The following is a 12,871-nucleotide window of genomic DNA, read 5'->3' as shown; positions in this document are numbered from 1 at the left end:
ATAAGTTGACTGCCATCAGGCCAATATCATTACATATAAATTCCCTCCACCCTTCGTTTTAATTTTAAAATATCTGAAAGGGGGAAAGGGAGAAGATTCCCTAATGAGTATGTTGTGTGATTCAGGACCTTGGCTCTTAGATCCTCAGTCATGTGATATTTTCAGATTTTATGGGACTATGGTGCAATTGAAGAAAGGCTTTTGACAGAAAATGTGAAATGATGAAGTCTTAGCACCGACTCATATGGCAGTATTTGATTGCGGGTTAATCTCCAAAGGTTGAAATAAAGTGGATCTGTTAAAAAGCCATTGGTTACTTTCAGTTGCCAGGGGTGTGTATGCTCACATTCCTGGAAGCACATTCTATAAAGTCACCAATCTACAACACAGACACCCACCTCCCCCTAGACTTCAGAGAGCTCTGCTGGGCTGCAGCTTTCTACCAAAAGAGTTGTGTGCCTCTGAATTTCACATCCAACCTTGGAAGCTGCAGTCTGTTTAAGATTTCAGAAAGAATGGGAGCTATGTTTCCAGTTTACTGCTTTGTTATTTTGAAATTGAAAGTCTGAGCAGAATTCAGAACTACACAAAACAGGATCTTTTCACATGTTTGTTTAAGTCATGTTCTTGGCAAAAACTTGCTGAGGAAATGATCTGTTTCTCTAGGAGCATTGATTTCTTACTCCAGTACAGTGGCCATTTCCCAGGATCTCATTCCAAACCATCTGTTTTGCCATCAGAGCCAGCCTTTCAGTGAATTATCTCTTTGGTCTACACTGTGCTAAACCTTCTGATTGAAAGGATTTTTATTAATGAAGTCTAGGTAATAAAGTTGCAGAGAACTTTAGAAAGTTCTCTGTAGGCAGGGCGTGGTGGCTCAAGCCTATAATCCCAGCACTTTCAGAGGCCAAGGTGGGCAGATCATGAGGTAAGGAGTTTGAGACCAACCTGGCTAATACAGTGAAACCCCGTCTCTACTAAAAATACAAAAAAAAAAAAAATTGCTGGGCGTGGTGGTGGGCGCCTGTAATCCCAGCTACTTGGGAGGCTGAGGCAGGAGAATCGCTTGAACCCGTGAGGCGGAGCTTGCAGTGTTGCAGTGAGCCGAGATCACACCACTGCACTCCAGCCTGGCAACAGAGCGAGACTCTGTCTCAAAAAAAAAAAAAAAAAGAAAGTTCTCTGTAACAGTCAAATAGCAAGTGCTGACCTCTGTCGCCTCTGTAGCAGCAGTATGGATGAATTGTGAGCTTGTTGGCTAGGTTGGGCTGTGGGTCATTGTGGAAAAGCCATGTTTCCCTTGCCTGTGGCTGGGAATAAGTATAGTGGGGCCATTTAAAAAAAAAGTCCTGTGGTTGAATTCTGAGTTTGAGCTGTTTTAAAATGTCAAACAGACTGAATCCTTGGGAGACTCATTTGAATGAGACCAGCAGCAATGTAAGAGTATATATATATATATATATATAACACGTTAGAGCATTTCCATGTATGGGAGGGAACTGATGGAGAGAACACAGACCACCACGTTAACTGCCACGTGCCGTAAACCAGTGGATCTCAACTGGGGACCATTTTGCCCTCTCAGGACATTTGGCAATGTTTGGAGACACTTTTTGATTGTCCCAAATGGGAAAACAAGGTAGCAATACTGGCATCTAGTGAGCAGAGGCCAGAAATGCTGCTGAACATCCTGCAATGGGGCTGGGGGCATTGGCTCACACCTGTAATCCCAGCACTTTAGGAGGTCGAGGCAGGAGGATCGCCTGAGCTCAGGAGTTTGAGGCTGCAGTGAGCTGTGATGGCGTCACTACACTCCAGCCTGGGCAACAGAGTCAGGGGTCTCTTGAATGAATGAATGAATGAATGATTTTTAAAAATCAGTCAATCAATCAATCAATCAATCAATCATATCCTACAATGCACCAAACAGTCCTCTGCCTCAACCAAGGATCATCTGGCCCAAAATGTTAATAGTGCTGGAGTTGAGAAACCCTGCCTTAGACACTTTCCTTCTCATAGTTTCCAAGCTGATAAATCAGCCTGCCTTGACAAAGGTGAGGAGGTAAGCTGCAGGCGTGAGTGGGAAGAGCAGGATAAGGAAGGAGACGGAGAAAAGAGGTAGCAGCATTGCATGAAAATAAACTACCCGGGCCATATCCCATTTGTGCCAAATTAATATTTGGGATTCTGTCTTTATGTGTTTGGTAAAGCCGGAAAGTATGTGGGTGGCTGGCTGGGCCATGGCCTTTGTGTTAGAGGTGACCTGAGTTTCTTCAAAGCACCTGTGTTAGTTTTTCATTGCTGCTGTAACAACTTATCAGGAACTTTGTGGCTTAAAGCAACACCGTTTTTATCTGACAGTTGTGCAGGTCAGAAATCCAATACAGGTCTCACCAGGCTGAAATCAAAGTGTCAGCCAGGCCCATTCTCTGTAGGGACTCTAGAGAATAATTCATATCCTTGCCTTTTCCATTTTCTTTCTTTTCTTTTCTTTTTTTTTTTTTTTGGCGGGGGGGAACGGAGTCTCCCTCTGTCGCCCAGGCTGGAGTGCAGTGGCACCATATTGGCTCGGTGCCACCTCCGTCTCCAAGGTTCAAGCAATTCTCCTGCCTCAGCCTCCCAAGTAGCTGGGAGTAGCCCAGCACCATACCCGGCTAAATTTTATATTTTTACTAGAGTGGGGTTTCATCATGTTGGCCAGGCTGGTCTCGAACTCTTGACCTCAGGTGATCCATGCGCCTCGGCCTCCCAGAGTGCTGGGATCACAGGCATGAACCATCGTGCCCGGCCCACCTTTTCCATTGTCTAGATGCCATTGTATTTCTTGGCTCCTGGCCCCTTCCCCTATCTTCAAAGCCATCAGTGTTGCATCTCTCTGTGCTGTGTTTCCATAGTTGAATCTTCCTCTGACACTTCTTCCTCCTTCTCAGACTTTTAAACTTCCTTGTGATTACATTGGACCCACCTGTATCATCTCCCCATCTCCAGATCCTTAATGTCATCACATCTGTGAAATCCCTTTTACCACGAATTCACAGACTGATTCTGGGGATTAGGACGTGGGTATGTTTGAAGGTCCCTTGTTGTGCCTACCACAGACTCCAAGGCATTTACTAGAGCCACATTTTGCTGACTTGAGCTAGATGTAGCAAAAGAAGTGTTATAAAAATGGGTTTTAAAAAAAGCCTTTTTTTTTTTTCCTGTGGTATAATTTTAGTGTTTAGAAGTAATTTTTCTTTTAATGCAGTATGACACAGAAAACATTTGGAGGATGTTGAAAAGTAATTGTTTAAATTGGCAAAGACACATTTCAGTAAGGGAGTAAACAAGAGGGAAACGTATGGGGAGGAAACTCTAGACCAGAGGCCCTAGGACTTGAATGTACAACTTAGTCCTGTTGAAGATTCAGATTCCTGGGCCTTAAAGTATGTTAAATAGGTCAGGGGTGGGGCCCAGGAGTTGTACTTTTAACGAGCACCCTCCTGTGATTCATTTAACATAAAAGGTCCTTGGCTCACACTTGGAGAAACACTGCTGTAGAAACTCAAATACCTATTTTAAAACAAAGGTACATTTTAATCATTTAGTTTAAAATGAAATCATTGCACAATACTGATGTTAGAGGTTAGAATAAACATGTACTTAAGTTCTTGATATTCTTGTCATTTCAGTTACGTGTCAGGGAATGTGATTTGTGTTTTGGCATATTCAAATCCTTGTCATATTCAACCATATTCGTATTCAAAATATATAATGATTTTGACCCTTGATTGTTCCAATTAAGACTGTCATCTTTTCTGTGTGATTAACTCTTGTGTTGATATAAATATGCCTTTGGCTTACTAATGTTCAGTAAGAACTAATGACTCTTGGGAATGTTAATAGACTCTGTGAGTCCCTTTTTAATCATTTGTAACCAGGCTGTCATTCCATGTTTGTTTGGAAGCTTAGAGATAACATTTATGAACTTTGTAACACATAGTAGTTGCTCAATAAATGTTAACTGTAGAAACACATTGATTAGTTTCACTTCAGAAATAGACACTTAGAGTTCAAAATTCCCATCTGCCTAGCTCCTGAGGCCCACTTTCTTACCAGAATCTTTCCTGATACCCTCTCCTGCATAAAATGGTTCCTCTTTTGAGACTTTATAGCTCTTTTGTACTTCTCTTATTCTGTTACGTTACTGCAAAAAAAAAAAAAGAAAAGAAAAGTGCCAATTGTGTACATGCTTTCCTCCCTGCTGGAATGTAAACTTTGTAAGGGCATGATCCATAGCAGATACTTCTTATCACAAACTACCTGGCAGAATTCCTTTCTAAAGAACCTACTCAGTAAGCCTGTTGGTGAACTGAGCAACATTTGGACAATTATGGCATCATCTTACAATTTTTCAGCTATTGTTTTTCATTTGTTTAGAAATGTAAAACTTTGCAATGACTTTTATAAAAGCAAATTTGAGAATAGTTATTCACTAAGCTTTTTTATGCTAATGATGTCATGCTATCAAAAATTAGCTAGAGTAAATGGACTGTAATGAGGATGGTTTGTAATCTAGATTATATGTTCCACATGTAACATCGAAATGAAATATAAAATTGAGTTGTTGGCATGTGGTTGTGGTGAGCAGAAGCAGTTATTATACATTACTTGGTAAAATTCATATTCATATCTTGTCAGTTTACAGTGAGCCAGAGATTAAAAATAACATTTGTTTCTGTTTTAGTAACTGCTTAAAAATATCCAAAATCATTTTATTTTCTTTAGCCTGACTTCTAGTAGTGTTTTGAATATGTGGCCTTTCAAGCAGTAATGAAATGCATCAATGCGACTTGGCAGTGCCTCACAGGACATGCTTCTAGGATCATTTTTAATGATTAAAAGTCAAATTGAGTTTCTAAAAAACTGACCCAAAATATAGATGAGCCAAGTAAACCCGGAAGGAAATCTGAATAAAATCTTGGTTCTTGGTCCTCTGCATGTATCCTCCACATCTGTTTTCTCCAGATCTCTTTTTTCTTGCTTGTTGATAGCACAGAGGAAGATCGCAGAGAGTAATGTACTGTATATGTTTCACATCCCCCTTCCTCTTTAGTGATAGTTTGGAGAGTATACTGCAGTCACCATGGTTTTCAGTTTGGAGAGTACAAGGATCAGATCTGTATTTTCTAGAGCCAGCTTTTGTGGCATTCTGGAGAGGTGATTGGAGAACCATGAGAGCAGGCAGACATCTGGGTGAGAGGGCACGAGGGGTGAGTGACGGCAGAGCCAGACTTGCTGGAGAGGCAGAAAGGGAAGGATTCAAGTAGCATAACCAGGAAGTAGAATTGATAGGATTTGGTCCCTGCTGACCTGTGGAATAAGGGGGAAGGCAGAGGTGTTGATTCTAGTATTTCTAAGTTGGGCCACTTAGTGATATTGGGGTACCAGGAACAGGCTTAGTGGACCCACAGAAGTGACCGGACCCAGGAGTCTCTCTGAGCGCCCACCCTGGCTTCTCTGTGTTGGCTTACCCTTTCTTGGTTGGGGGTCATGGGGTGGTCAGCTTCAGTGGTGTGGTCTGAGGTGACAGGTGCTCAGGAGTGAGGACAGGGAGTAGACATCACCAATGTGAATGTGGAGGTAGGCAACAAGAGTTATTCTAGAACTGACAAATTTAATATATTTTGCTGACTGCTGAGTTCCATTTGGACAAATACCTAATGCATTCGGGGCTTAAAACCTAGATGATGGGTTGATGGGTACAACAAACCACCGTGATACATGTATACTTATGTAACAAACCTGCACGTTCTGCACATTTGTCCCAGAACTTAAAGTAAAAAAAAAAAAAAAAAAAAAAGATTGTTCAGTTCAGAGAGCAATAGGAGCAGTTTGCTATTCACCAAATAGGGACATCAATTCTTTACTGATTAATAGCAGTGATTCAGAAAACTGCCTTGTGTAGTAGAGCACACCAAGGGGGTCTGCCGGATGGAAAAAGAGAACAGTGCTTTGTGAACTATAATTGTTGCCATAAGTAAATACTTAAAATACACTAAAATGGCAACATCAGGAAATATGACTAAGGAGTCAGTGTACGCCACGCCCTTTCCCCCACCTTTGTGGTCGTTGAAAATTTCCACCAAGAGTGATGTATACAAAAAAGGGTAAGATCAGGGTGTTAGGTTTCAGAGGAAGGCAAAAACTTGTGTGATTCTATAAATGGAGCTTACAAATGGAAATGCACCATTCAAGGTAGAAAGTCTATCACAGTCATTAGGAACAAGCATTAGAGTGATTCTCCTTTCTTAACTTCTGCACAGAAGTTTGATGTGGTAAAGAAACAGTCTGCTCTTAGCCATGTTCCTTGAAAATACATGTCTTCAATTACTTGGTTTGTCTGAGAGAAAGGAGGGTTTGGAGGAGAAGGAAATGCCTCGTGAGTTTGACATACTATGGGAGGATTGTTGTTATTATTGCTTGATTTACATGGTCTCATTTTATACAAAGTGTACAGCACAATTTCTCAAAGAGTAATTATGATGCCAAGAAAATGGGGTGGATTCTGGGCTTCCTGCAGTCTGTCATCCAAATAATAATATTCATTACAAAGATCCTTACCCAGGAGGCCAAGGTGGGAGGATTGCTTGAGGCCAGGAGTTCAAGACCAGACTGGGCAACATAGACCCCTATCTCAAAATAAAATAAAGTAAATAAAATAAAATAAAATAAAAAATAAAATAAAATAATAAAAGCTCCATACCAGTTTGTGGCATTCCTACTGAAAACAGAGGTATATGAAATGCTTGAACAGGGCATGGAACTGGAGGTATGGATGTCATTAAGAATGGCTGAGAATTTTTTGCCAAGAGTTAGTATACTATCCTACTTTATTCTATTTCAGTTTGCAGTAGGACAGACCTAATTCTCTTCCCTGAGAAAGTCACAAATAAACTAGCATGGAGCTTCTCAGTGGACACCCTTGGCTGAACTCTATAGACTCCTGTTCTCTTTAATAATATCTAAAGCTTCTGGTTCAATTACATGGCTAATATCTTGACTCTCAAGACCAAAAGGCAAGATGTTTAAAAATAAAATCAACATTAAAAACATGCCTGTGTTCCATGGACACAGGAAGGGGAACATCACACACTGGGGCCTGTTGTGGGGTTGGGGGGAGGGGTAGGGATAGCATTAGGAGATATACCTAATGCTAAATGACGAGTTAATGGGTGCAGCACACCAACATGGCACATGTGTACATATGTAACAAACCTGCACATTGTGCACATGTACCCTAAAACTTTAGTAATAAAAACAAAAAAACAAGAAAACAACAACAACAAAAAACATGCCAGTGTTCTTTAGTCCTCACTCAATTAGAGAAAAATGAGAGCAAGCATGATATTTTGTATCTGGCACTATGTGCACTGCCTTGAGAGATTTCTCTAGAAGGTTTTAAGAACATCTGTCATCTATTAATAGTTGTGAAAGCCGAGACTCACACAAATGAGGCAACATTACAGGGGGTCAGAGAGCACATAGGTAAGCCCACCTTGATGGGAGTCCTGGCCCGAGGCACTTTGGGGAAAGAGTGAGCTGCAGTGGTTATAGAAAGACAAATGTCTTGAGCCGGGCATTGAAAAATGACTAAGAATAATCTAGAAAGTGTTCAGTATGTTTTTAACGATTGTGGGTTAGCAGAAGGAAAGCCATCTGAGGTGAGAGAAATAATAAGCAAAGGGGACAGAGGTGGATGGTGAATCAACTGACCCAAGGGAGTTAAGCGTTTAGAAAGCACTTCAAAAGGATAACACTACATAGCTCCTTGCCTTACTGTGGTGCCTTAGAGATGACTGGCATTTTTGCAGAGCTTGTTTCATAAATGTGCTCTCAGAGGAATAAACAGGGGATTCGGGCTGGGCTGAGGATACCTTGAATTTTGTTTACAGACCATCATTTTGTTTACAGAACATCAGTGCTCTATCCTCATGTCCTTCTAAGAATCAAAAGATTTAACCTCACAGAATCCAGCGTGTGGCTTGTGAGTGAGACTCCTTTTTCCATGTGATAACCGGTCTGCTTTGGAGAGGCAAAAGAATCTTACCGACGCGTACATATTTTAGGATGGGCTCTGAGCCAATTCATCAAGCCAACTCCTCACTTTGAAACAAGAAAGTGAAGAGGATGTTTCATGATTGTGGAATACCTGCCAGAGGAAGAATCTACCGAAGTTCAGTCAACTATTAATTGGAAAGGAGGCAGCAGACTGAGGAGATAGAGAATCTTTGCTCTCAGGTGGATGGAGGTTGGAGTCCTCAGTCTGTCACTTGTGGGTACATTATGTACCTCCTTCACCTCCATTACTTTATTTATTAGAAGGAGGGTAATAAAAGTGTCCACTGCTTAGGATCGTTCTAAGGCTTAGAGGAGATAATGAAACTCAAGGGCTTAACATGTGAATGTTAGCTATTATCATTGCATGTGTCCATTAACACCCAAAGATAACCAGTGTTGTTTAGTAGTTCTTTGCGTATTTTCTTACTAAATAGATAATGATTTATAATTTACCTAGTTACTTCGTGAATTGATTTCATGAAAAAGGTCTTTCTGAATCTCTTTCCATGTACTTTAAAAGTTTATTCCTTTAGTTAAAAGAAATTTTAACTAGATTCTTAAAGCCTAGATTGGAATAAAGTGTTTGCTAAAAAAAAAGTCATGGCTGGGCGCGGTGGCTCACACCTGTAATGCCAGCACTTTGGGAGGCCGAGGCGAACGGATCACAAAGTCAGGAGAGCAAGACCATCCTGGCCAACATGGTGAAACTCCGTCTCTACTACAAATGCAAAAAGTAACTGGGTGTGGTGGCACATGCCAGTAATCCCAGCTACTCGGGAGGCTGAGGCAGGAGAATCACTGGAACCAGGGAGTCAGAGGTTGCAGTGAGCTGAGATCAGAGTACTACACTCCAGCCTGGTGATACAGCTAGACTCCAAAAAAAAAGAAAGAAAGAAAAGAAAAGTCATGTATATATCCAGAAGAAAGGAAATCAGTATATTGAAGAGATACCTGCACTCCCATGTTTGTTGCAGCTATTCATTATAGCCAAGATATGGAATCAATCTAAGTCTCCATCAATGAAGGAATGGATAAAGAAAATAAGGTACATATACACAGTGGAATATTATTCAGCCATACAAAAGAATGAAATTCTGTCATTTGTAACAACATGGCTGGAACTGGAAGACGTTATGTTAAGTAAAATAAGCCAGGCACAGAAAGGCAAATATCACATATTCTCACTCATATGAGGGAGCTAAGAAACATGACATCATGGAGACAGAGAGTAGAATGATGGTTAGCAGAGGATGGGAAGGGTAGTGAGGAGGGAGGAATAAAGAGAGCTTGGTTAGTGGCTATAAAAATATAGTTAGATAGTAGGAATAAGAGCTAGTGTTCAGTAGCACAATAGGGCAACAATAGTTTATTGTATATTTCAAAATAACTAGAGGAATGAATTTAGAATGTCCCTAACAAAAAGAAATGAAGTGATGGATATCCCAAATACCTTGATTTGACCATTACACATTGTGTGCTTGTATCAAAAAATCACATGTACCCAATAAATATGCACAACGATCATGTACCCATAAAAATAAAACAAAATTAAAAATGCACACTTCTCACAGTTTCTTGCCTAGTAGAATCCAAGTAAATACAGTTTTCCGCCCACAGATAACTCTTCCCTCTGGTGCCCTCATGGTTTATCTCATGTTCTTGACCACATGGGTTAATGGTCTTTGTTAGGTTGTACTCAGTGATCCCCAAGAGGACAAATGGTGGGAATTATGGAAATTGAGGCCAGAAGGAAACCTAGAGTTCTGTGCTTTTACTTCCAGTAGGGATCTGTGGGGTTTAGAATGTCTGCCTAGTCAGCAGTTCTCACTTTGGGAACCCCCCCCCACCCCAAGACCTTTTCTGGAGGGACATCTGTAAGATCAAGATTATTTTTATGGTAATACTAAGACATTATTTACCTATTCCATTCCCATTCTCTTACATGTGTACAGCAGAGTTTTTCAGAGGCTATATGATGTGTGATGATATTGTGTAATGAAATGTGTCAACTTTTGGAAGATTTGTATAATTCACTGAACTAATATAATTTTCCAAATGACCAGGGTATGATGTTACAAAATCATGCATAGCTAAAGATCTATCCAAAGTTCAAGATAGACTAATGAATTTTAATATAAAAGAATACTTAGAGTTTATTTCTATGTTTCAGATTCCATGGTGCTGCTCCCCTTTAAGAAACTACCACTTATTGAGTTTTGGTATGATATAAAAAAGAATATCCACAATTGCTGAAACTATTGGCCACATCTTCTCCACATACTTCAACCAAACAACATATCACAGAAAACTGAATTCAGAGGCACAGAAGAGAATTTAACCATTTTCCATTAAGCCAGGCATTAAAGAGAGCTGCAAAAATCTAAATTGATCTCACTCTTCTCACTAACTTTTTTGTTCTGAAAACTATAATTATTTTTTCATAAAGATGTTATTTCATGTAATATGCAATGGATATATTAGTATTTCTATTAAATGAACTAATGAATATTTTACGTTTTTCTCAATTTTGCTTCTAATATGGTATAATAGTTGTTAAATATGATCTACCTAATGAAAAGTTCCTTGGGGTCCTCAATAAATTTTAGGAGTATAGAGGAAACTTTATACTCTTAAAATTTATTGAGGACCCAAGGAGCTTTTAAGTGTGAGGACCAAAAGTGTGAGGACCACTGGCCTAGTCTGGTCAGTGTCTACACCCTGTGTCCACTGGTTTCACCTTTCTTCTGGAAAAAGTGTTCTGTGGTAAAATATATTTTGGGCCTAGATGAGTGCTTTTCTCCCCTCATAGATTTACAATACACGTGAACATATGAGACCCTCCAAAGTCTTTCCCAAATTTATCCCAACCTTTAAAAACAAATTATCCCAACCGTTTTTATCCTCCTTTTAATTTTGGCACAACATAATGTTCCACAATGGAATATAACATCCTATGGAACGTACCGGCTGGTATATGATATGGGCCGCCCTCTTTCCGTTAACAAAAAAATTAAAAGCAAGACATTTTCCTTCAAATCCATACTTTATTTAGAGAGAGGCCCATAAAATTTACTTGCGAATCTGATTGACTTTCTTAAAAAAACATACTCTTCATTCATTGTATTATGCCATTTTGCTTATACTCTTTGAAGCTGTTTCTACTTCTGTTTCCAAATGCATATGTTTTTTTAAAGCTCTGTTTTAGACATTTTTGTGTGTTAATTAGTAGCATCTGCTCCATGTGTCATAAGACAAAGTAATTTCATCCCCACAAAATTGTCCAAATTGCAGGTTAAGTGGTAGCAGCCTAGCTGTTGAGCTGTTACTACTGTTTGGTATTTTTAAATGGCAAAAAATACCTTCGGTGATGCATCACATGCCTTTAATAAAACACAGTCACTTTGGGTAACAGAAAGATTTAGAAATGGCAGTGGGTTTTGTTGTATTTCTTTTTATGATTCTTTCTTTCCAGTTCTTTAGTTTCCATTGGTTGTGGGTACAATCCTAAGAGTCAGACCAAAATAAAGAATATTCCATCAGTATGGATCAAAAACATGTTCCTGGCCGGACATGATGGGTCACACCTGTAATCCCAGCTACTTGGGAGGCTGAGCTGGGAGGACTGCTTGAGTCGAGGAGTTCGAGGTTGCCGTGAGCTATGATCACACCACTACACTCCAGCCTAAGTGACAGAGCAAGACCCTGTCTCTAAATAAATAAATAAAAAAAAACAAAATTAAAAAACATGCTCCTGGCTGCTGCGTGATGAGCATCATCTTCCTAAGACATGAGACTGATACTTGCACCACCCAGCACCAGTTTCTTCCCGGCACAGTGCCATTCTAAATTTGTATTGAGGCAGGAGTGCAGCGAGAATTTCTTTCTCCTTCTGTATTTCACATGGCTATGCCACAGAAAGAATAGAAACATCTTAATTTGTTATAATAATTATAGGGACAATAGTCACTGTATTTTATATAATTCAAAAGTTCTTTTAAAAAAATTTTTTGGTCTTGCCGGTTCCTACTGAAACACTTCGTACAGTTTGAATCCTTAGTGACTTTCTATTGCCAACTGAAAATTGATTTTTTCCTATATTAAAAAAAAAATCCAGCCGGGCACGGTGGCTCCTGCCTGTAATCCTAGCACTTCGGGAGGCCGAGGCGGGTGGATCACCTGAGGTCAGGAGTTAGAGACCAGCCTGGCCAACATGGTGAAACCCCGTCTCTACTAAAGATTAATTAGCCAGGCATGGTGGTGGGCACCTGTAATCACAGCTGCTCGGGAGGCTGAGGCAGGAGAATCGCTTGAACCCGGGAGGCAGAGGTTGCAGTGAGCCGACATTGCACCATTGCACTCCAGCCTGGGCAACAAGAGCAAAACTCCATTTCAAAAAAAAAAAAAAAAAAATCCAAACAGAAAATACTGTGGCTATCTTATTCAGTATCTTGTTCTTTTCCTTACCACTGAGTAGTTTCAGGGAAAACCCTTTACAATTGCAAAAAGACACTCAGTTTATAGGACTATTTATTACAGCGTTGGCAAATGGTGCTGGAAATTCTCTAATAGTTAAATGACGCAGATTAACCAGACTGAAATGGAAGAACCATACTGAGGTTGCTCTTCAAACAGCAAGAGGCTACCTTTCTGTTTTCTTTGACAACTGAATATAGCTTATAGTATAGTTAAGGTATCAAAGATGCAAGAATTGTAGAGCTATGTGGCAGGTTAAGAAGCCTGATGAATGGCCGGGTGCAGTGGCCCACGCCTG

The 12,871-nt window shown here is 40.1% G+C and overlaps 1 protein-coding gene across 7 annotated transcripts in view; it reads left to right on the top strand.

The window, feature by feature from the left end:
• LOC134810271 (uncharacterized) overlaps positions 1 to 12,871 on the top strand; it is a 115,466-nt gene that overhangs the window by 85,930 nt on the left and 16,665 nt on the right. For 2 of the 7 annotated variants that reach the window (XM_063812797.1, XM_063812791.1), the window contains one exon: positions 10,271 to 10,485. The exons of 3 other annotated variants lie outside the window; for them this stretch is intronic. In XM_063812797.1, the coding sequence (XP_063668867.1) occupies positions 10,271 to 10,295 (25 nt within the window). In that variant the 3' untranslated portion in view covers positions 10,296 to 10,485. Of the gene's footprint in view, positions 1 to 7,953; positions 9,632 to 10,270; positions 10,486 to 12,871 lie in introns of those variants that run through there. 2 more of the 7 variants (XM_063812793.1, XM_063812794.1) reach the window with 1 other exon arrangement.

Source organism: Pan troglodytes, chromosome 5 (genome assembly GCF_028858775.2).
Source record: "Pan troglodytes isolate AG18354 chromosome 5, NHGRI_mPanTro3-v2.0_pri, whole genome shotgun sequence".
Lineage (NCBI taxonomy): Eukaryota > Metazoa > Chordata > Mammalia > Primates > Hominidae > Pan > Pan troglodytes.
The sequence above is the reverse complement of the archived record's forward strand: the minus strand, read 5'-3'. Positions and strand labels throughout refer to the sequence as shown.